We start from the raw sequence: 23,489 nt of genomic DNA on the forward strand, positions 1-23,489 counted from the left end.
TAGTACTGGACAAAATAGAACGGGAAGAGGTAGAAGGAAAGAATTAAGAAACATTGAGAATTTTTTGTCGAATGTGCCCAGAATTCAGAACAGATGTACCAATAATTGGGAAAAGTCTATAACGAGTACTTAACTAAAAATTTGCACACGTGCAAGGGAAAACCTGATTGGGTGTGGGTGAATGAGCGTGGCCTCATTTCAATTTCTGTTTATAGTTCAGTTGTTATTATTCGATTGATCTTTCATAATGTATCTGATGAAGGCGATGTTACAACACCGAAATTGATACCCCTAAGTGTTATTTTTTCTTTCTTTGATCAGTTTTTGTTTCATTAATATATGTAATTATGGCAATTTTTATCGCACTTCGATCGTTAAACAGTCTAATAAAGAAAATAAATAATTACCACATGTGATGCTACTATCTTCGCCTGAGTTGACTTCACCTTTTAAATCTAAGTTAGTGATGTGATGTTCTGAGAAATTTTTTGCAGTCAGTTTAACAAGTTGTTTTAATGGAATATCTGGATGAAGATGTTGAATAAGTAATATGTAAATATCCACTCGACTGACCTCTATTGTGACGAAGATACAGGATCATACGTAGTATTGAAATCATAAGGATTGTAAAAATAAAAATTTGCAACTGGTAGTTTTAATTTTACTTTACCATGCATAATTGTATAAAAAAGTGAAAACTTTAACAGCAATCAGTCGTTAACATCGGAATCCGGAATCTCCAACTATATTGGAACCTTCTCCTTTAATTGGCATATGTAGTCCCCTTCAATAAGCCTGCTCAATCATTTATCTTTTGAGAAGTCCTATGATCGTATCCATAGTTGAAAAGACGAAAAATGTGCATCTGGACTGGGCTCTAACTTGAGTCTCCGTATTATACGAGTCCGAAGCGCTAACCAATATGTTAAATAGCTTCGCGCTTGAAATCTGTGCAAGGTTATTCAGAACAGACCACATGGACTGTACGATGAAGTAGTATTAGATGATGAATGAATGAAGCGGCTGTGTGATACCCATCCCCTATAAAGTAGATGCACATTTTTTCATCCCTTAATTTTCATTTATATAGTGCGTATAGAGGACAGGGTGAGAAAAACCTAAGTATCTTCTCCATTTGGCCTACAAAATTTTTGACCGTTTAAGATAGTATTTGAAAACCAAAAATATTAAATTTTCCTATGTACAATTGCAAGAATATGGCCTTGCAATGGTATTTCGTATCCAAAATAGCTAATTATTATATGTAGTTAAATTCACCGTTCCTACGTATTAATACAACCTCCCTTGTCGCTATGTGAAAATGAAATCGTTAAGGTTTACGTCCTACGTTTATGCCGGCTAGACTAAAAGAGACGGTGATAATGAGAAGTGAATGAAATGTTGGAATGAAGAAGGTGGGAGGAAACGGGGGAACTATGAAAAATCCCACGCACACGGTGTTTGTCCACCACAAAGTTCACTTACTTGTAGCTGTATGTAGACCCGTATTTAGGTAAATGCTATTCTGTGCTCGAGCACAGGGCGGCAAAATTTTAGACTTTTTAAGGATTCACAATAAAGTAATATTTAAAACTAGCAACCCGCAGAGTCCCGCGCAAGCGCGAGTGTGTTTAATTCGCTCTAATTACAGTAGTTACTAATTAACTAGCTTACCTAATTATTTTTAAAAAGACATCCTCTCTCATCCCCACCCCAAAGGATGGGAATGAACTTAAGCATAATGAAAACTGATATCGTTAAACTCAGCGACCTCGAAAACTGTGAATTTAACTTGCATATTGGTCGTTTTCGGGGGTGGAGTGGCAAATTATTTAGAGCACAGGGGCGCACAATATATAAATACAGGCCTGGCTATATGCTTAGCGTATGTGTCTTTGGTGCGGGAGATCCCGGGTTCAGTTCTCGGTCGGAACTCATGTGGTTTGGATTCCATGTTAAACTGTACGTCCACGTCTCGTTACTGATAGGAATGCTAAGCTCTAATCCAACCAACTAACTTATTATCAATAGCAATGATGAATATAGGTGCATATGTTTTTGTAAAGGTGTATCTTTCTGTTTTCACAAATGTAGACAAGCAAGTAAAAGAGCTAGCTTACAGGTTTTACTGTATTAACTAGTTAAAATGTATTAAAAACACTTTCATTTCTTTTGGTAGCTCTGGTGCGTTGAAAGAGGAGTATGATCGTCTGAAAGCCGAGATGTTAAAGGCCGAGGAGGACACACAGTTCACCTACCAAAAGAAGAAAGGCATCGCAGCCGAACGAAAGGAAGCCAAACTCGAGAAGGAAGAAGCAGAGAAATATCAACGATTGAAAGATGAATTGGTGAGTGACAAATAGACATACGCGTAACTAGAAGCGGGGGACCACAGGCTGAAACAGAAAGGGGCCATTCTCCTTCACCCTAACAAAATATTCTAGGTATGCCAATGCAAATGGGTTTCTGGTACCGCTTAATACCGATATTTAGTGACTGTGACCAAAAATGTACAAGGCTATACTCATAATTAGCATATGTTTATCTCGGGATGAGATTTCCGTTGAATCCCAATCTCCGTTAGCTTACATTATAATTTTAGAACATAAAAATCAACTTCTTTCTGAGTGAAAGTCCTCAACTGAAGCATACTGTTAAATTAAGTGAAAGAGTGCTTACCTTAATGGATCGATCTTTTACTTGTAGTGATAATTATGCTCAGCTCGAATATAAGGGAATAGTTTCTCATATCCAGAAGGAGAGTAAGTGACATAAAAAAGTGCTACTAAAATGAAGTAAATTATGGATGAAAGTAATATTTGTACGAAGATGGAGGCGTTTACCAAAACCGTTTTGGCAACAACAAAAAGGAAAGGCACTCTTTTTCTCAATTTATTTATGTTTATGTACAGGGTAATTAAAATAAATGGTATAAGAAAGAAAAGTTACCTGTGACTTCTAATTCATGGGGAAATACCAATGTAATGAAAGTTCAAGTTTCTTTTTCCTCCGCAGCCATCTACGTCCATTCACAGATATTCGTCGTGAACCCTGTTGTGACGTGGTAAATACCATAGTATTATCAGTGGATTGGATTGCGTCACGTATTCACTGCTGTAACTGTCGTAAGTCCTATGAAAATCAAAGTTCGAACACTTTGTCCTTTACATGCTCCCGATAGGGAAACAAATCACTAGGAGGCAGGGTGGATTGATTTAAATCAGTCTGATTTAAATCACGATTTAAATCAAGATTTAAATCACTTGATTTTTTTAATAAAAATCGTTGATTTAAATCGAATTCCGAAATAAATTAATTTAAAGCGAAAATAAGTAAAATCCCGTTTCTTCTGTTATTTCGATTATGGAAGTTAATAATCATAATACAATGAGACTCAAATGTACAGTATAGTATGAAAACAAGCATCATGCAAAGGATGATTAGGGAAAATCCCGTTTTGAACAGGTAACGGAGCAATCCTGCTTTCTTCTTTTCGTAACATTGGGTTTGGGTTATAAAATCGTTAACTATTCCAACGGGGAAATCGCCATCGACATTTAAGACGAAAATTCCTTTTTGTGCGTGTCTGTTTGTTTGCTCCCAGATAATAGGGCGTATTTAGAGGGGTCCTATCCCTTCTCCAAATTTTTTTTAATAACTTAGGTGAAATTTATGTATTTCATGCCGCAAGCTAGTTCTGAGTTTTTAAAAACAGGCCCCTGCCAAATATCAGTAACTTTTGTGAAAAAAAAAAAGTGTCATTTTGATAAACGTTGCTGTACTTTTTCCTTAATGCTTAACCTTTTAAATTATATCACCTATTTTTAGGTGATAGGGTAAAATCTTCATTATTCGATTAAAAAAGTACCAATAAGGCTTTTTACTTCGTTTTCTTTTAGTACACGACTGGAGGCATTTTAAAACATACTACATATGCTTTAACGCCTTTCTGCGTTGAGGCATAGTGTGTGATGACGTCATAAATTTAAAGATATTTTTGTTATGTGTATTATAATTTTTTGGCGGGTTACATTTTGCATTCAGAAGACTGAAATTTTGCACACTCGTTCAGTGCACCCCTTAATAATTTTCAGATCTCTGCGTGGTAACAGCGGGGTCCTGAGGGGCAAAAATGCTTTTTTAAAAAAAGGATATTTTTAACAAAAATTAGCATTTTTCGTGATTTTCCCGCCTCAGATGGAGACATATGAATGGTACCGTTTCAAATGCTGTTCTATTCTGAAGAAAATCATGTACGTACTATGCTCCTAGCATAAATAGGGATGTCTCAGGAAACTGTTATCTGAGATCCTGTTTAATATGGGAATCTGGGGTATTTGGGGAATATTATTTTTCGCGGGCTTACTTTTGCACCTACAAGATTGAAATTTTGCACATTTACTCAGTGTACTCCTCAGCATTTTTCAGATTTGTTTCAGATCTCTGCCTTAAAACAGGAGGAGGTGTCCACAGAGGTAAAAATTTAAAAAAAAAAGAATATTTTTAACAGAAAATCCCTTTTTTCGTGAATAACACCCCCCCCCCCCCCGATACATGATGGAGACATTTGAAGGGCACCGTTTGAAAATTTGTTTTATTCTGAAGAGAATAATGTACAAATCATGATCCTAGGATAAATAGGGATGTGTGAGGAAATTTTTATATTACATCCGGGTCATCTGGAGCATTCTGGGAATGTTCTTAACTCATTGTTAAATAGTTTCCTCACCCTTACTAATCAAGATAGAATCTTGAAATTTTGTACACACATTTAGTACACAATTAGTATTTCCCAGTTGATTTTGAGATCTGTGCGTTAACACAGGGCAATCCAGAGGGGATCAAAATTTAAAAAAAAAAAAGTTAAAGAAAATTAGTCTCAAAATTTCCCGCTTCAGGGACATGATAGGGAAAAGTGAATGTTACCGTTTCAAAAGCTGTTCTATTCTAAAGAGAGTGATGTATGTACCATGATCCTAGGATAAATAGGGATGATGCTGTAGCTGCTTGACTGAAAGTCTATAATTTAACTTTTTAAAAGAGCCATAATTTAAAAGTATTAAGAAACATTGTTTGGGATAGATATAGGTTAAAGATTGGGGATAATTCAAAATTCAACCCCAATACTTTCACTTAAATGGCATAATTAGCATTTAATACTGATTCCTAATGCTTTTTAATCAGTTTGCGACTTGTATTATACGAGGAGAAAGATTTGATTTAAATCAAAAAAATCGATTTAAATAAAAAAAATCAACAAAAATGATTTTTTTAAAAAAAATCATGATTTTTTTCCACCCTGCTAGGAGGTGAGTCAGCGGACCTTGGAGACCAGACCATCCGTGGCACATCTTACGGCCAATCTACGTTATGCAAGATGCTGGTTGAGATAAGAATTAGCCTGTTCCGATGAAGTGAGGCGCCTTATTGTTTAATTAAGTTGGACACTTCCTTTTCCAATTGGGGCAGCAACCACTAGTGCAGGATGCCAAGTTAGTAAATATCTATAATGGTGAACTCGGCATGGAGGAGAGTCCGGTCTCAAACGTTTCATCCACCTTAAGATATGCTGGCGGTATTTGTCAATTTTTTTCTTCAAATGTTTCGGAACAACGGTTATCAATTAAATTCTAGCGAATTCGAACGCATTAAGCCTTCCATATCATTGATGCTATCATTTAGCATATCAGCACCCTTAATGAATACTATTGAAAATGACTGAAAGTTGGAGAATTTACCTTTAAGGTCACACCAGTATCTCCACAGTAAGTTCATAACAGCAGTTACAGGTAACTTCTCTTTTAATACTATTCGCTTTGAATTGGCCCGTATATTCAGTTAGTATTAATGCTGTAAGTTGATCGGAAAAATAAAGTAACATACACTCTACATGTCCATAATTATAATTTAACCGCTTTGAAGCACAGTGTTTTTTTTCAACAAGGGACAGAAATAAAAGGGAACATGCAATAATTTAGTGTCTCTTTTAATTAGTGGAATAAATAAAATGTAATTAATGAATATGTTTCTGCTTTTGTAATTTAGGCTGAGAAGCAGGTAGAGCTTCAGCTGTTCCGTCTATATCACAATGAGAAGGACATCGAGCGCTACGAACAGGAATTGAAGAAGAAGCAACATGAGCTGGAGAAAGTGGAGAAACGAAAGGAGAAAGCGGAAGAGGCTTTAAAGGAAAAGAAGAAGGAACATGGAAAGTTCGGACGGGAATTAGCCAAAGTAGAACAGGAGATTAGGGAAATGGTAAGAGCTGCAATGGATTTTATTTCCTGATCTTACGAAACAATACCTATCTTCTTTTTGGTAGTATTTTCTTGAGAAAAATAAATCATAAGTCTTCTCAGTGATTTATTTGCCTAGTTAGTTATCTGTTAGCATAACCTTTGATTAACGTAGCTATGGTAGAACTCTTGAACGTCCCGGATTTACATCATCTGCTCTCCCTTCGGTTTTTCACCAAAACTAAGATAATATCATTCGTGTGGTATTTAAAATATTTAAAATAACTCTTTTTTATTAGTCATCGACTCAACTGATAGTAATGCTCTACTGTCTGTCGTTTACTTTTGAGAAATATTGACTTATTTAATTATTTTTGATATTTCAGCAAGAAGGAAGTGTGTAACTATGAGTGTACTGGAATTTTTCATAAAGGTGTCCGGTTTTCAGTCTGAAAATCCGAGAACCCTAGCATACGAGAACATGCGACTGAATGCACGGGACACTAAATAATGACATAACTCACCATCTTAAATCCTGTTTGTGTAATATTTAATCTTAACCATCTATTCAAACCGGAAGTGGTTCAAAATAACGATTTTCGGTTTCAGTCTTTATCGCGATAGAACAAAAACAGTCATGCATAGCAAGTAATGGCTCTGTGATACTGATTCAGCGTCCGAGGAACAGATTGTATCTTTGAACTTATTAATCTATTGCAACCAGTAGTTAGAGATATACTGCTTCAAGTTAGTGTATTGAATTCCCATAATTTGGGAGTCTGTGGTAGTTTAATAGTATGAAACGAAACTCACTTGTTCAGTTAAGACCTTGATTAATTAGCTAGTTGAAGAATTCAGCTAGAGCTCTAAATGTTAGATACTAGCGTCGATTACCTGCTTCACTCGGGGAAAAAAATCTAATCGATAGAAACAAAGAAAATATAATGAAAAGTCAGAAAGTAATTAGTAACGTGTATAAATAAAAATTAAATATTAGTATTGTAGGGTGAATTTGATTTAAACGGCATCGAGTGCCACTGTTCATCTCAGCGACATCGAAAACTGGATTCCACACTAATATCGGCCATTTTCGATCATTTTTATATATCTCCTCTGCCCCAAGTTGTGGGGCTGAATTTAGATTTAAACGGCATCAGAAGTGTCATTGTTCAGCTCAGCGACCCCGAAAACTATGGATTCGACACTAATATCGGTCCTTTATCTCCCTGCTCTCTCCCCTAAGTTACACCATCAAAGTGAAATGATAAAAGCCATTCCAGGCCTGAATCTCATCTATGTTGAAAACTTCATGGAGATAGGTCTAGTGGTTCAAGAGTTACGTCACAAACAATCACTTTCATTTTTATTTATATAGATTAAAATTACACGAACGGGACTTAACAAGGTGAATTACGCCGTTCTTTTATAGGACTTGCAAACATGAACGTTTATTGGAAGGTTATACACTGAATTACTATATATCACCTGCAATATAAGCTTAATCTTACGAATGACTTACACAAAGGAATTCTAGCCTAACATATGATTGGTAGCTTTGAATAAGAGCTTATGTAACAATTTTGAAATTTCACAGGAAACTTTTTTCTTTTTTAGTTTTCGTCTTCGTTTTACAGATTTTGTTTTATGTGGTTTGTGTGGATACAGGCTTACTTTTATTATATCCTATACTTTGATAAGCATTGTGTAGACATATGTTTATATCCAAAAATGATCATTTATCAATTAAACACATTTCCAATGAAATACTACATAAGCCCTTATCCAAATCAACTCTATTAGAAATATGATTTCTAATTGCTCCAATTCTAACATTGCTTGATTATATTTTCTGTCTTCAGTTGTCATGTCATATTTTATTTGATTTAGCTTTTCATTACGTATATTCCTTTGTTTTATTCCTCTATTTGGGACTTGAATGCAAACACTTGGTGCTTGTGTTTCTTTCGGTTTTGATCCCCGAAAGATATACACAACTTTGAATATAGATTCGAGTACTGGTTCTAGTTCCACTTTAAGCTGTATACTTTACTGCTGAGAAGAAAGGGCAATCCATCTAACTCACAGCCGGAAAGGCACACTTCTAAAAAATATACAAAATAATTAGAAGTCATGCTTTCTAGAATTTGATCTGGTCACCTTCCTCGCGTCGCGCTTTCAAATATAACGGATTAATCTAATATTTGTTTGACATTCTCTGGTATAATTTTCTTCCTTTTTTTCTTCATTTTCTGATAAGGATTTATTTATTGTTTTGAGTAACATCCCATGTTTATATACCGAGACTAAGGGAGACAGTGATGATGAATGGTAATGAAATGTCAATGGTGGCAGGAAATGAGAAAACTCGAGAAAAATCACGCACATAGTGTTTGTTTTACAAAGTCCACTTGGCGGAAGCTGGAATCGAATCAGGGACTCAAGCAACACAGATAAGTACTCTATTACGTAGGTACCGTAACCCCTATGATGATTCATGATAAATATTACGTTTATTGTACATTTTTAGTTCTTTTAAATATGTGTGCAGTACTAAAGCTAGTCGTGCAAACACTATATAGTATGCGGTGACCCCACATGGCGTAGTCGCTAACGCTTTCGCCTTTTGTGCGAGAGGTTCCGGGTTCGATTGCCGGTGAGGGCACTCGGTCGAAAAAGTGTAAAAGCTTTTTCAGGCCAGCCATCCTTAGTGAGATTTTCCTGGGTTTTTCTCATTTACACCAGGGAAATGCCGGGATGGTGCCTAACATACAGATCCCAGGCCGCTTCCTTCCCTTTCCTCGGATAGTATGATCGCCGAGTGACGTCATCCCTCATACGTGACGGGCTAACATGGCCTTAGATCCTAATCCTAACACTAGGTAGTTGCACAGAAACGAAGCCACTTTTTCTGCTTGAAGGTCAAGAAATATGGGGGATATTATTCAAGGGTAGTGCAGATCAGTGTCCTTCTGGTGACAACTCCAAGAGGCTGATTCTGTAATGGTAGCAACATTTAATTAATTAATACCCGCACGTGACTCTAAGGCCATTTTCACAGTTTAATTACTGATAAGTAACGTGTTTAGTTTGAATTCTACAATGTTTTATTTTTAATGATAATATGAATTGTTGGGAAATAAGTGCTGCAATAAGTACACACATGTCGAAGTGAAAATGTTTTAAAGAAGATAAAAATGTTTCTGTATTATGTGGATTGTTTAGATTCAAATTATATAGTTTTTGCTATGATGTATTGAGTGTATGTTCATGGTTATATATTTTATAAGTATGTTTTTGTTTAGGTCAGCTTTTCATTGGAATTATAGATTATATTAAAGTAAACATTCATATTTACATTTTGCCTATGATTGGTTTAGTGGAATGTTATATATGTGGAAAAAATTATATGTCGTTAGGCCTAACTTGTAAGCCTAACATTATAAGAGAACTTTGCGGCTAAAGTGTATAAAGCAGCACTCACCATAAACAGTGTTTACAGGTATAACATGAATATGTTTTGTAATTCATGTAACAGCTATAGAGAAAAAAAGTAAATAGTACATAATATGGTTATTGATCAAAAGAGGAACTGTCTTCTAAGTTTAATCCGTTAATTTATGAAGGAGAAAATGTAACAGATTTCATTGCGTTAATATTCATTCTTTGACTTTAAGGGGGAAAAAAGCATTAACAATGAAATAAATTAATTTTGTATTAACAGGAAGTAGAAATCAACAAGAAGCGTCCAACGTTCATTAAAGCGAAAGAGCGAGTGACTCATATGAACAAGAAGCTGGAGTCTGCAAAGAAGTCGTTGACCCAAGCAAAGAAGGCGCACGCGGCCCATATGGAGGATATCCATGAGCTGGAGAAGGAGCTGGAGGAAGTGGAAAAGAAGCGGATGGAATATGAAGAAATGGTGGCAGGAGAATCACAGAGCCAGGGGCGAGATGTACAATTAGAAGATGCTCAGGTAAATTTTTTTCAAGTTAATTTTTATGTTGTTTAGTTAATTATTAAAGTAACTGTAAAGCTTAACACTATGCTATTAAGCTCCCAGAAGTTAAGACAAAAACCATAATGTAGAAACATAGAAGATGGAGCTAGAGAATGTGTATTTTAACCTTGTTTTTTATAAACTAGTTTGACAAGAATGCTTAATTAGGTACAATACAACCATCCGCTAAGAAATAGTCATTCATGCTTTCATCAGCAAATTTCTGTTCACGTGAGCTATGAATGAACGCGAAAACAGTTGAGAAGAATGCTTAATTAAGTAGGACACAACCATCCGCTAAGAAAAAAATACTTATCCTTTCTAGTCGCGTGATCTATGAATATACGTGGAAACATACATACCAAAGTAGCGTCACAGAAAAAAAAAATGTGAAAAATGGTCTCATGTCTGTTTAATTAACCGAGGAGGAGACTAAGTGGACAAGAGAGAGAAGGCCATACTTCAAATTGCAGTAATAAGTGAGTACATATTATTTCAAATACATTCTAAAGGTTTGTTAAAGCCAAAATGGTAAATCAAGCTGATTAAAAGATCAGTTTATCTCTTATTTTCGTGCGTTATCAATTGATTGTCATTAAAAGAAACACATCTAAAATATTATTCAAAGATTAAATTGAGATGCAGGACTCGTCTGACAATTTTACGTCTGCCTAATGTGATATTTAAGTGCAGTACAGTAAGATACAGTGTGTCACATTGTAGTTATTATGAAAATTCAACTTGTTTCTAAATTCAAACGGGTGTCTAAAAGTACGAGCACCTACCTCTGAAATGAATGGTGCGTGGTTGTTCATGGAGAAGGCCAAGTAGCATAATGCACATCTGCACGATAAGCCGAAGACTTGTTTCGATTCTTGTTTCAGTACTTTTTTACTCTTTGGATATTGATTGAATTCTTACTTATATTGTGAGGATGGTAAAAGGAAAATCTGTTGATTCATCCTTTTTTTTTTTCTTTCCTAATAGAATAACATACATAAGATACAATTACTTCTCAAGAGACATCAGCTCAATCACTTTTAATTCTGTGAAAAAGCCACGTTGTAAATAGTGAGTCAGATTCTCAGGTACTCTATTTCTGTTGAATACTAAAAATGATACATAAGAACCTGGTTTTATAAAGATTAGTTGTTACGATCTTTCAATTTCGAAAGTTGTGAGGATAATCGGGGGAAGAGTAGAATGTATAGTGCTTTACGCATCGCCATATAGCTCGAGAATCTGGTTCAATCCGGTTTAGTGACACGTTTTCGCTATTTGATCTTTGCAGCAAGAAATAGGTATTGGGAAACATGAGTTACTGCCTGCATTCCTCAAATATATACTCAGTGTCCTTGTATAGTGTAGAAATATTTCGGAGCCTTCGTGTTAATAGTATTGAATCAGGAAGCTAGTTTTTGTTCAATGATGTCCTAATCGAAAAAATTGTAGCATCGTATTATTTTAGTAATCTTCAACATTACTTGCTCCATATTGTGTGAAAATGTCGAGACTCATTCGTAAATTAAGTCAATTTATTAAATAAAAAAAAATGGTATCCACTTGTTAAGCCTTCTAGTTTTAAATCTGAGGTTATTATTTCGGCAGTAGGCTGCTGCCATTGTAAGACTACTTTAGAAGTGAATGAAAGTCTTGAAAATGGCCTTAAAGTAATAGTTTTCACTTCGTTTATTATAGGTGCAAGAGTACCATCATTTGAAAGAGGAAGCGGGTAAACAGTCAGCTCGATACCTTCAAGAACTGGATTCAGTAAATCGTGAGCAGAAATCAGATCAAGATCGGTTGGATAACGAAGCGAGGAAGAAGGCAGAAGTGGAGAATCGATTGCGTCAGAAGGGACACGAACTGGAAGAAGCTCAAAAGCGGATTGAGAAACTGGCTGAACATATAAGGTATGCTCATAGTGGTAGCTATATTAGAACGCTTTTAGAAATATAAGTATTAAGCAAAAATCTATCTATCTGTTATTGTTATGTTTGTAAAATACTCGGGTTATTTATCAAGAAAGAAAGAACAATATTATGTATACTAGAATATTATGTATAGTAAGTGATTTGTAGAACTTTTTTTTTTTTTTTTTCGTAGACGATCGTTTTTATTTCTGCATTTCGGTTCTGGTACTTATTTTACTCTATTTCATCTGAAGGAAGCAAGTTTCCCAAGTTCTCTCTTATATTTTACATTAGAAGAGTGAGAGTGTTCCTTACCTTAAGTCTTGACCTAAAGTCACTCAGTATACTCGAAAATTTTCCTTAACATTACTATTTACTAGAAAAGCTTCATTATAGGGTCTTGATACCTATTCCTCTTATTTCCAACATTGACATCAAAAAAGTTAAATCAAATTTTTCAGTTTAACGTCCCTCGATTATGTCCTTTAAGCTAAGGGAAACGGATGATTAAGGCAAGTGAATGATAATGGAAGAATTGGTGGAATGAGAAGAGTTGATTTTGAGTTTAACGTCCCTTTCAACAGCGAGGCTATATAAGACAGGATCTACTGATTAACGTGGAATCTGAACAACATGAGCTCCCGCCAGGAATCGAACCCGAGTTTCTCACGCTAACTTCTTAGCCACGAAGGAGCTCGTAGAATGAGGATATGGGAGAAAACGGAAGTTGGACACGAGAAAATCCAAGGACACGGTGTTGTCCACCACAAACTTACTTGAGCTGGAACTCCACGCACCAGAAGTAAGCACTCTATCACTGACCTACCGTGCCAACATTGACATGGAATTTTAAAGTATTTAAAATAAAAATGCAATGCTTTATTTCTGTTTAAGAAATAAAATTAACTGCATTCACGCTGTTTTTCCATTCTTTTCTTTTTTATTATTTCCTATGACACTACCTTATGTGGACAAAATATTATGTATCTTTTCTATAATTTCCGAAACAAGAACTTAGTGATTTTTTTAATGGTATAATGCATTATAGGTAAACTAATTATTTTATTGCAGAACAAGCGAGCAGGCATTGGAAGAGCAAAAGCGCTTGAGGCAGGAGTTGGAATCTGATGTTGGGTCGTCGAAAGAACGTGTGCAGGAGCTTCAGACCCAGTTGGAGAGTATTGTGGAACAGTTGGGCGATGCGCGAGTGGATAAACACGAAGATTCCCGCAGAAAGAAAAAGCAGGAGATCGTTGAAAATTTTAAGAGGCTGTTCCCTGGAGTGGTATGTATACTTTAGGTTTTACTTCTTTCACTAAATAATTAAAACCTTGATAATTCGATTAGAAAAAATAAAGAGATAATCTTGGTTTATGTTATTGCTCAAAATTAAAAGCAATGGGTGTGATTTATTTATAAGCTATGCTGTTTAATTTAAGAATTAAAATAAAACTAAATTATCTCTCAAAATGCCAAGATCGGGTCATTTTTGACCCGTGTATGTTTCTCGTAAGTAAATGAAGTTGTTTCCTAGAGTAGCCACAACAACTATACAGCTGACAATATTTTAGATGGCACAGTAGCAACGTCTGGTGAGTCAGTCTATATTAAGATTTCTATTCTGGAAAAGAAAACTCATTTCTTGTGATAAATATACATAGACCAAAAGTGACCTTATCCTGGTGTTCCGACGGTTACATAAATCAAATTTACAAAAACAAAGAAATACTTGTGTATCTTTTATATTTCAACAAAGAATTCATCACTCAACACAGTTCATGGTAAACTGAATAAGTTGCATTACAAAATCATATATAATTTCAGAGAGCAAAAATTTTGTTACATCACTACAATGTAAGAATAGTTTCTTAGATTTGCAGAAGTTTTCTGCTATGTTAGATTGTATTCTTAAGCTTGACGAACTAAAAACACACTTGTATTGGCTAAAGACGAATTTTGTATTCAAAAGTTGTTTCTAAGTTGAATTTTTTTTAATTTCTATATGTTCATAATCATTTTCCAAACTAATTTCTGTACAGCCTGTAGAAAAGTATATTTATCATTTAAAAATTAATAGCTATACTCATACTACTTCATTAAGGAGAGTGGAAACTGTGTAACTAAACTTTGATTTCATTATAATAATTATTTAAAAAGCCAGTGGGCAATATCTTTATCTGATGATAAATCTTTTTAAGTGGTGTGAGCAAGGCGCCAAACAATGGCGAATTATTAGCAACAACTTGTAAATAATTCTTCCTCTTTGATCTAGTGACCAGCGCTCCCCTTTGGTGCACGAGGTCTCAGATTCCATTCCCGATGGAAGAGCCTCGAAATTTGAATACAGTACAGTGATTTGGATCCTACTTCGAATTGTAGTACCACATCTCTTATAGCCTCGCTATTGAAAGGGACGCTAAACTCCAATCCCATAAGCATTGCACTAGTCTGGTGGCTAGCGCATGCACCAGATTCGACTTCCGATGGGATAACGTTGAAAATTTGAACGCAGTATAGTGTTTCGGACTGCACCTTAAACTGTAGCTCCACGTGTCAGTGTTGAAAAGGGATGCTAAACTCTTAACGAACCAACCAATCAAAAATTGTAAATAGAGTAAATTTTCATAAACTACATCCCATTTTCTTGTTTTACCAAGTCTTCCTTTGCTTAACATTGATCCTCTGTCTCCTGTAGCCTACAGAACATAGACATGTACGTTAAACTAACTTCAGTTTTATTTCATTTATTTTATTGTTTTGTTGCACTGAATTACCAATTCTAAAATCATGATTTTTCTTTCAGTACGACCGTATGATCAACATGTGTCAGCCAATTCACAAACGATACAACGTTGCCATCACAAAAGTGTTGGGTAAATATATGGAGGCTATAGTTGTTGATACCGAGAAGACCGCTCGCCAGTGCATTCAGTATTTGAAGGAACAAATGCTTGAGCCAGAGACTTTCTTGCCTCTGGACTATATTCAAGCCAAACCGTTGAAGGAAAGACTGAGGTTAGTTCTTCTGTTTAATTAAGTATTTAACGTGTATTTTATTTGCTATATTGCAGACTTTCCAATGCTCCTGTATTTCCTATATTTTAACGAAACCTCCCGTATTTTTGTGGCATTGCTACATCCACTTGTGAAAATAACATAAGAAAATAAGGTGTGGGTGGTTGGAGGGCCTTTTGTCTCCACAGTAGGGTGGTTGAATGGCGACTTCTGTGTTTCGTCCTTTCCTGCTTATTGTCCAATAGGGTGGGGCGATTTTTTTCTAATTTCGATTGGCCGGGTTGCGGAAAAGTTGCCTATTGTTAGTGGTAGTATATACACAAAATTTGGATCTTTTTGGTCAACCCCTTCCCTTGACTCATGGGACTTGAATATTTTTATAACTAGCTATGCAACCCGCACGACAACATGAAGAAAATTGTGCTGCATACCGATAACCTTTGGTTCTTTTTCACACTGAAGCAATAGGAGGCTGTGCAAGAGAAAAGTGAGGTGCGATATTATTCCAATGTGGTTAAAAATGGTAATCAATTTGATGAAAAAATGTATTTTTATGTTTCAATTCATGTTCTTCATATAGGGCCTATAGCGTGAAAAATATATTGTTAACCTTACAGTGCAGCTTTGTTACGTATATCGTAAACAATTTCTTTTAGACCCATTTATATTATGAAGAAAATTTTAATCAAGTAATCTGATTTTGAAATCGGCTGTGCGATAATAGAAAATATGTATTTACCTACATCATTATACACGACAATAATAATACGTAAAGCATTGTTTTAGAAGGAGTAGGAAACATTTTAATTTTATACACAGTCCAGTAACGATCAGCAATATCTTTTGGACATTTGCCGAGCCGTTTCAGAAGGTTTGTGTCCGTCAGACCTTCTGAAGAAAAAGCCTGTACCAATTGTCATGTCCCGATGGTTGACGACAGCTTCTCGAATTCTCCGAGTATATATTAGCACCGAAAATCCCGAAGAACCACTTCGTTGGCTTGCACAGTATGTCAGCAATATATATGCACGAGTTTGGTTTGAGATATAGGGAAATTCTTCTCTCACCAATGGGGCGAAACACTTGTGTCTACTCGCTCGATCTACATCCATTCTTTCAGAATCGTGTATACTGTGATTAGTTCCAACGCTTACTTTGTCCATCGGGAAAACTTGTTGTTGGCAATGATCACCAGTAGGAGCCAGGATATCCAATTTTTAGGATGGAGAAGAATAAAAATGTCGGCAGAGAAATAGATCAAGTCAACGTGAATTCGTTGTTCCGAAAGTAAACTTAGACACAAGTAAATATCATGAGATGATCCATTGGTTTTCACCGGACGTCAATCAGCTACCATTAACAAGAGAACTTTCTTCGAGCCAGCTAGAAGAAAATATTAGAACGACGGCTACAGCTTCTGAGTAAATTCGATGTTTTCCGTGCCATACGCAAGCGGTGGAGAGGATGATAAAACTAGTTACAGAAGCGTCAGCATCAGTATGTAGAGTGGATCGAAGAAATGGCTTTAGAGACTAAAAAAAAAAAAAAAGAAAGAAAAAAGAAAGAAAAAAAAAAGAAAAAGTTTGATTTCATGCAGGACTATCAAATGTAAATGAGAAAAACCGGAAGCAAGTGGGTGGAACTCGATTTGCAGCTACCTCCTCGTGTTGGGTTCTGGGGAGTTTCGGAGAGTATGTGCCGAAACGAGCTAAGAGCTGCACGGGAAGGTTTGTCAGCAATTTTTCATGACCTGTATATTCATAATGTGTTTTGAAAACATCAATACAATTTCTTTGTTTAACTGATTATAACTTTTTAACACATAGGAACAATATTGCATCTCACTTTTCTCGTGCGTTTTATTTTCAGCCTCCGAATGCTTCAGTGTGAAAAAGAACCAAAGGTTATAGCTGTGCAGCACAATTTTCTTCGTAGTGTTGTGCGGGTTGCATAGCCGCAGCTATAAAAATATTCAGGTCCCATGAGACAATGGAAGGGGTTGACCAGAAAAATCCAAATTTTGTGTGTGGAATACTACTAACACGAGGCAACTTTTCCGCAATCGAAATAAAATCCCAATCGAAATAAAAAAAAAAAAAAATCGGCCTACCCTATTGTTTGAAGTTAATTACACTAAACAATATACAGTTAGTACAAAAAGTATTCATACACCTACAAAATGGAACAAAAAATAAATTAATTTCTCATATTCATTAAAAAGTTCTATGGAGTAGTGATTTTAAAGACTTATAAATAATTTATTTACGTGTATCAATACTTTTACACTTTCCTTATGGTCGTTGCTTAGTACTGGTGAGCTACGTACAAAAACACTAAGAAACTCGTATAAAATTTTGCAACGAGATAATTACCCATTTATTTATATTTAGAGATGAATGTATGTTCATATAACAATTAGTGTAATTTCCATGTGATTTTTTTTCCACCTATTGGATAATTGAAATGTTCCTTCCAATAGGTACAAATATTGTTATATTAGTTTCTTTGTTCCTTGTTTTTCAAAATGTTCCAAACGCACAAATGTTCCAGGAAATAATTGAAATGTTCCTTTTTCACAGCTTCAAAGAAATCTCCTATATTTTTTCATCATGATATCTTATATTTTTTTCATTAGTTTTGGAAAGCCTGACAATGTCTAATCAGGTAATTGATACCGTACACTGTATAGAGTGGTGAGTTGAAACAAAACTGATTTGTATGACTAATTTTTAACACGTTGAGTGCCATGTGTATGGAATTCCATATACACGGCTCTCCCGCCCAGCGCCACGTCTATGATTTTCCATACACAAACAATATATTGCACTTTTGTCGCGTTCGTTCTATAGGTGTATGCAATTGCATACATATGGCGTGGAAATTAAAATTTAATGTCCACGTCGCGTACATGCAAAACCATACACACTGAAAATTATACATTTATGCGGCTAAAACAAAGGCTAAACCAATGTATTATTGGCGGACTGTTGCCCGTAGCGTACAGGTGATAATGGTCAACAGATAGAGTGACAGTCAAGGTGTTAATGTGCTTCATTGTGTCTGTTTTTTGTCAATGAGATGGATCACAAAGACAGCAAATTTACTTCTCATTGAGGATGCGTTCTTTTATTTATACAGCAAGAAACAGTAGTAGTTACCGCAAGAAGAGTCTAAGGAGTCAAAATTATCCCTAATTTAATGTCTTTTTTTTTTTTCAATAATTTATTCTTCTATCTTCCTTCATTTCTCTGAAATATTGTGACTTCTCCAAAGATAAGATTTTAATAGACATTATATTTTGTACTTAAATGCACAAAATGGATCAATTAGTATCTGATATAATACGGGGTTTCTCAGTTTTAGTGTATAACTTGAAAATGGCTGATCCTATTTTAAATGGAACGCCACTGTTCGAAAGACGGAGTATTCAAGTTTTGCTTGGTTGACGGAGATGTCACTAGTATACAAAACCAACGCACGATTGTGAGATTTCGCAACAACCATCAGTAAACTTGTCAGCTCTCGTCAGGGTTCAAGATATGGAAAAAGTTAGTTCTTAAAGTTGATGTGACTTAGAGTTGACCGACGTGATGTGTGCTGTGCAGTCGGAGGTGGTAGTCACATTGAACATTTAAGAACTGAAAACGTGATCGCTACAGTTAATTTGCATTTTGTAACTTTTTTCATTATACTATGAAATGAGATAGTGCGTATATATATATATATATATATATAGTGGCGGATCCAGGATATGATCAAGGGGGGGCTAAACCATAGTTTGCCGCTTTATCCAGTGCAAAACAGGATTGAAGTCCATACCTGAGGGTCAGGGGGGAGGGCTATAGTCCCTATAGCTCCCCTTGGATCCGCCCTTGTGTATATATATATATATATATATATATATATATATATATATATATATATATATATATAAAACTTGAAATCAGATATGTGGGGGTAAACTCAAACATTTCTTTCGAACTGTAGGCGCTTCATTGAAATATCATTAGCCATTTTCAGTTGTAACACTTTAAAATTGGAAGAAAATTAGACACCATATATTTCACGCAGTCAATTTTATGCTTGATTCTTAGGGTGCAGATATATGGTGTCAGACAGTAGTATGTTTAGGTCTTGTCATGAGTAGGCACTATTTATTTTAGTGCACAATGTAATAAAACTCGTATTTTAATCGAATTCATATGTATGTTCCACCATACCCATCAAAATTATTGTCACCAAATTACTATTCTCTAAGGCTAGCATTAGACAACTGATCCCGTAGTTGTTTCGATCTCGAAAATAATTCCTTCCCTTACATGTGGATTACTTCTCTTTTTATGTTGTCCATGGCAGTGTAAGAAGGGGAATAGCATGATTAGGGGTCAGAAACCTTCATAAAATTGTATTTTATTTTACATAAACACAGTGGTTTTGGTAATTATACAGAATTATTTTATTTTTGTTCTTTTCGTTTGCTAGGAATATAAAAGAGCCTAGAAATGTGAAACTTCTGTACGATGTCCTTCAGTACGACCCACCTGACATCAAGCGAGCGGTTCTGTTTGCCACCAACAATGCTTTGGTGTGTGAAACGCCAGAAGATGCAATGAAGGTGGCGTACGAAATGGACGATGGACACCGATACGATGTAAGTAGCACCAACTCCTCAAAGGTTATTTTTGTGGGAAATAACAAGAAGTTCATCTATACTGTTTTTTACAGTGTTGGCTCCGTATCGTCTCTTATATTTATAGGTAGCTAACTCTAATCTTGAAAGCGTGAAATGACAGTGAGTCGGTGTCTGTCAGATCAAAGTATTTCGTGGTTGTACGCCGTGGAATTTAGTTTAATTTCCTAAGAAATTTTACTTTCCCTCTGTTCGTTTCAGTATGCCGAAATCTTTCAGTACTTAAGCATTGTCTTCAGTGGGTAAAAATGAGGGAAAATGGTTTTATTTTGAACTAGCCTTTAAAAAGAGATAATCTGAACGGATAATGCTTTGAAGTCTTCGGTCTAACGTCCTATGATCATATTATTAGGCTGTTAAGGAATATGAGTGGTTATGAAAGAATTGATAGAATGAGGGAGGAAACGGGAGAACCACGACATAACACACGCACACGGTGTTTGTCCACCACAAAGTTCACTTGGCGCGAGCTGGGATCGAACCAAGGACCCATGCACCAGAGGGGGCTGTACCACTGAACCACTGCGTTCGATTTCATGTACCCACTTATATTGTAATAATAGTAACTTACCAAGATTGTTGCAGACATTATTGGAAAGTGTAATGATGGACTTAAAGTGATAATCCTAATTTTCATCTTTCGGTGTTGAAAGTTGTTTGAAACCTTTGCTGCAGTAAGCCGCTTGAAGAGCTGTTCTTATAAATAAATTTAAGAAATTCTCGCCCTCTTCTTCTCTACTGTTCTACGAAATCACTAAACTGTCGAAATTTCGTTGCCTACACTTGCATCATTGCCAAGACACCAGGAAAAGAAAAGAGAGGATTAAAGGGAGTTGAGTAAGAGTTAATTATATAGGTGACATTTTGCACTAGTATGTTGTAATTTAGTAAAATTTATCTTGAAACTCGCCGTGAGGCTACTTTCGCTACTTTGTGATAACATCAAAACACTTGTGTTTATACATTGTGAATGTAATATTGCCATCATATCTCATTGTCCTCTAATAAAGGAATCCAATAGAAGACGTAAAATAATTTTTTGAAATGGAAGGGGGTAATAATTACCCGATTAGAGACACACCGTAAACAAGAAAAGGAACAAGACAGAAATGTCCACTGGGTTGTCCAAGCAGAGCAGAAGTTAACAGTACGTGGTCTAAGTTGCTCAGCACTACCATCTGACCGTGTGATTCCATTTGGAATCAGGGGGGCGCGGTGGCTCAGTGGTAGAGCGTTCACCTCTGGTGCTTGGGGTCGCGGGTACGATCCCAGCCCCCGCCAAGTGAACTTTGTGGTGGACAAACACCGTGCTCGTGGGTTTTCTCGGGGTTCTCCCGTTTCCTCCCACTTTCTTCATTCCACCATTTCACTCATCTCTCATCATCACCGTCTCCTTTAGCCTAACCGGCATAACCGTGGGACGTAAAACTTAAAGATTTCATTTCATTTTTCCATTTGGAATCACAAGCTTTCTTGGCTTTCATAGCGCATATATGGTTTCGAATGATTCCAAATTGCATCATACGTTGTAGTTATAGCGCCCAGGCAATATATATAATTTTGAGAAAAAAAAAATAATTTTCTTAATTCCTTAGACTTAAACATATAATCCAGAAATTAAAAAAAAAAAAAAAAAAAAAAAATCATTTCCAAAACATAATTCAGGTCAGGAAGGGTTAAAAGTGGAAGAATGTATATCTTTTTAGGAAACACTGGATAGCGTAGGGTTAACGCTCCGACATGATAATCCCAAAACCCGGGTTCGATTCATGGTCCGGTTGTGTACGTGTTCGTCCTTTGTAAGCTATTGAATTCACACCTACAGGGGAATTGGTGTGATATAAAATCAGGTAATTCCTCCATTTATGAAATGAACAAGGAACTTGTGTATATATGTACATTAGCTATTTTTTTCTTGGAATTAAATTCTTCGTTTAGTTAGATAATTTTAGTTGCAAAATAGTAAGTACCTGACGATAAAATAGCTATTAATAACGCATATAAAGCGAGCTCTTAAAAAGTACAGACAAGACAGTATGGTAATCCATAGATTAGTTCCGAGTGTAATCACTATTTTTGAACCTAAATATTTTGAAAACTTCCTTTCATGTACCTTTTACAAAGCCTTGTGACGGTAATTTCTAACATTACACTAGCAAAAAGAAAACATCACAAAACATTTGAATCAAAGAGGAATGTTTTCTTAAATCAACTTGAAAATTAAATAAAAAATATTCCAACATTTGTAACATTCTAATGATAGTATTCAGTAATTGAGTCTGAATTTTCTTTGCAAATTAAAATGGTTCTTGTTTGCTTGTTTTGTTAGGCTGTTGCTCTGGATGGTACTTTCTACCAGAAGTCTGGTATTATTTCCGGAGGTAGCTTGGATCTTGCGCGTAAAGCAAAGAGATGGGATGAGAAGCATCTTTCACAGTTGAAACAGCAAAAGGTAAGATACCATTATCATCATTATTATTATTATTATTATTATTTTATTAATCAAATTCTGTAGCCTGATTGTCAAATAATTTCGTAAATTAACAGTGGTAATCTCAAATTGAATTGGACATGAAATGAAATTTTGATTTTTGACAGCAAATTAAAACGTTAACTTGTTACCTAAACCGTACATTTTGAAAAGATTAAGAGTAAATGTATAGTGTACTCTGTTTACTACTGTGTGCAAAGCTTTAATCTAGGTGTAGATTTATATTGATCCCTAGTATACAAAGAAGTCTTTTTTTTAAGAATACTTGCAGTGTCCGTCCTTCGCACGAAGAGAATAAGGTTTATCAGGGTGTCTATCGGTCACGAATGTCACGAAATTTAGCTTTAGGGTCATGATTTTTTTTTAACTGTGCAAATGTAAGTACAGATTGGAAAATTTTGTTCTATAAAACGTCAGAATTCACCATCAAAAATGTCTATGGTCGACTTTAGACGCTACCAAATCGCAAACAAAGTAAGTTTCTATCGCATGGATGAAAATGTTAGGAAATTTTATGATTTGGTAAAGAAAAAGTCACGAAATTTCATTGTGGAATTTTAGTAAACAGCCTGTTTATAGAAAATATAAGAAAGATATATACAAGCTTTTCCTGGTTTTATTGATGCAAATTTGATTTCAGTGAAATTAACTTAAACTCACACATAACTCAACCCTAAATTCCACAATATTATTAGATTTTTACTTAAAAAAAAGTCCCACGTCATGTGGATTGTTGATTATAAGCTCAATATACTTTCGTTTGTGAGGTAACTATAAGGAAGATAAACTAAAAAATACAGAAGATCTAACAGTACTGTCAATAAAATATGATATTTTTTTTAACCCGTAAAATTTTACAGACGAAACATATTTTCATTATTAACTAAGTTTCAAATACAGTTGAGAAACTATTTTACACAAAGAATCAACAATAAAACATCAGAATGAATTTTAGAAGAAAGATGGCCAGAGCATATATTTAAAGGTTTCAATGCCCTGATGGGCAGCTGCAGAACTTTTCGCTTACAAAGGATAATACTAGCCGTTTAAATATACTTGCTAGTACAAGTTATTTTAATTGATTTAAAGAATGTTTTTGAAACTTTGTTTCCTTTTCTCCCAAATAATTAAGGTAAAACAAGACTAA

General features: G+C 35.3%; 1 protein-coding gene across 1 annotated transcript in view; it reads left to right on the forward strand.

The window, feature by feature from the left end:
• Positions 1 to 23,489, forward strand: part of SMC1 (structural maintenance of chromosomes 1) — an 86,648-nt gene that overhangs the window by 11,591 nt on the left and 51,568 nt on the right. Inside the window, exons 5-12 of the mRNA XM_081749462.1 lie at positions 2,180 to 2,348; positions 6,046 to 6,258; positions 9,958 to 10,209; positions 11,932 to 12,146; positions 13,218 to 13,431; positions 14,950 to 15,161; positions 19,644 to 19,812; positions 22,181 to 22,303. Of these exons, the coding sequence (XP_081605588.1) occupies positions 2,180 to 2,348; positions 6,046 to 6,258; positions 9,958 to 10,209; positions 11,932 to 12,146; positions 13,218 to 13,431; positions 14,950 to 15,161; positions 19,644 to 19,812; positions 22,181 to 22,303 (1,567 nt within the window). The remainder of the gene's footprint in view (positions 1 to 2,179; positions 2,349 to 6,045; positions 6,259 to 9,957; positions 10,210 to 11,931; positions 12,147 to 13,217; positions 13,432 to 14,949; positions 15,162 to 19,643; positions 19,813 to 22,180; positions 22,304 to 23,489) is intronic.

This window comes from Thermobia domestica, chromosome 2, assembly GCF_964235325.1.
Source record: "Thermobia domestica chromosome 2, izTheDome1.hap1.1, whole genome shotgun sequence".
Lineage (NCBI taxonomy): Eukaryota > Metazoa > Arthropoda > Insecta > Zygentoma > Lepismatidae > Thermobia > Thermobia domestica.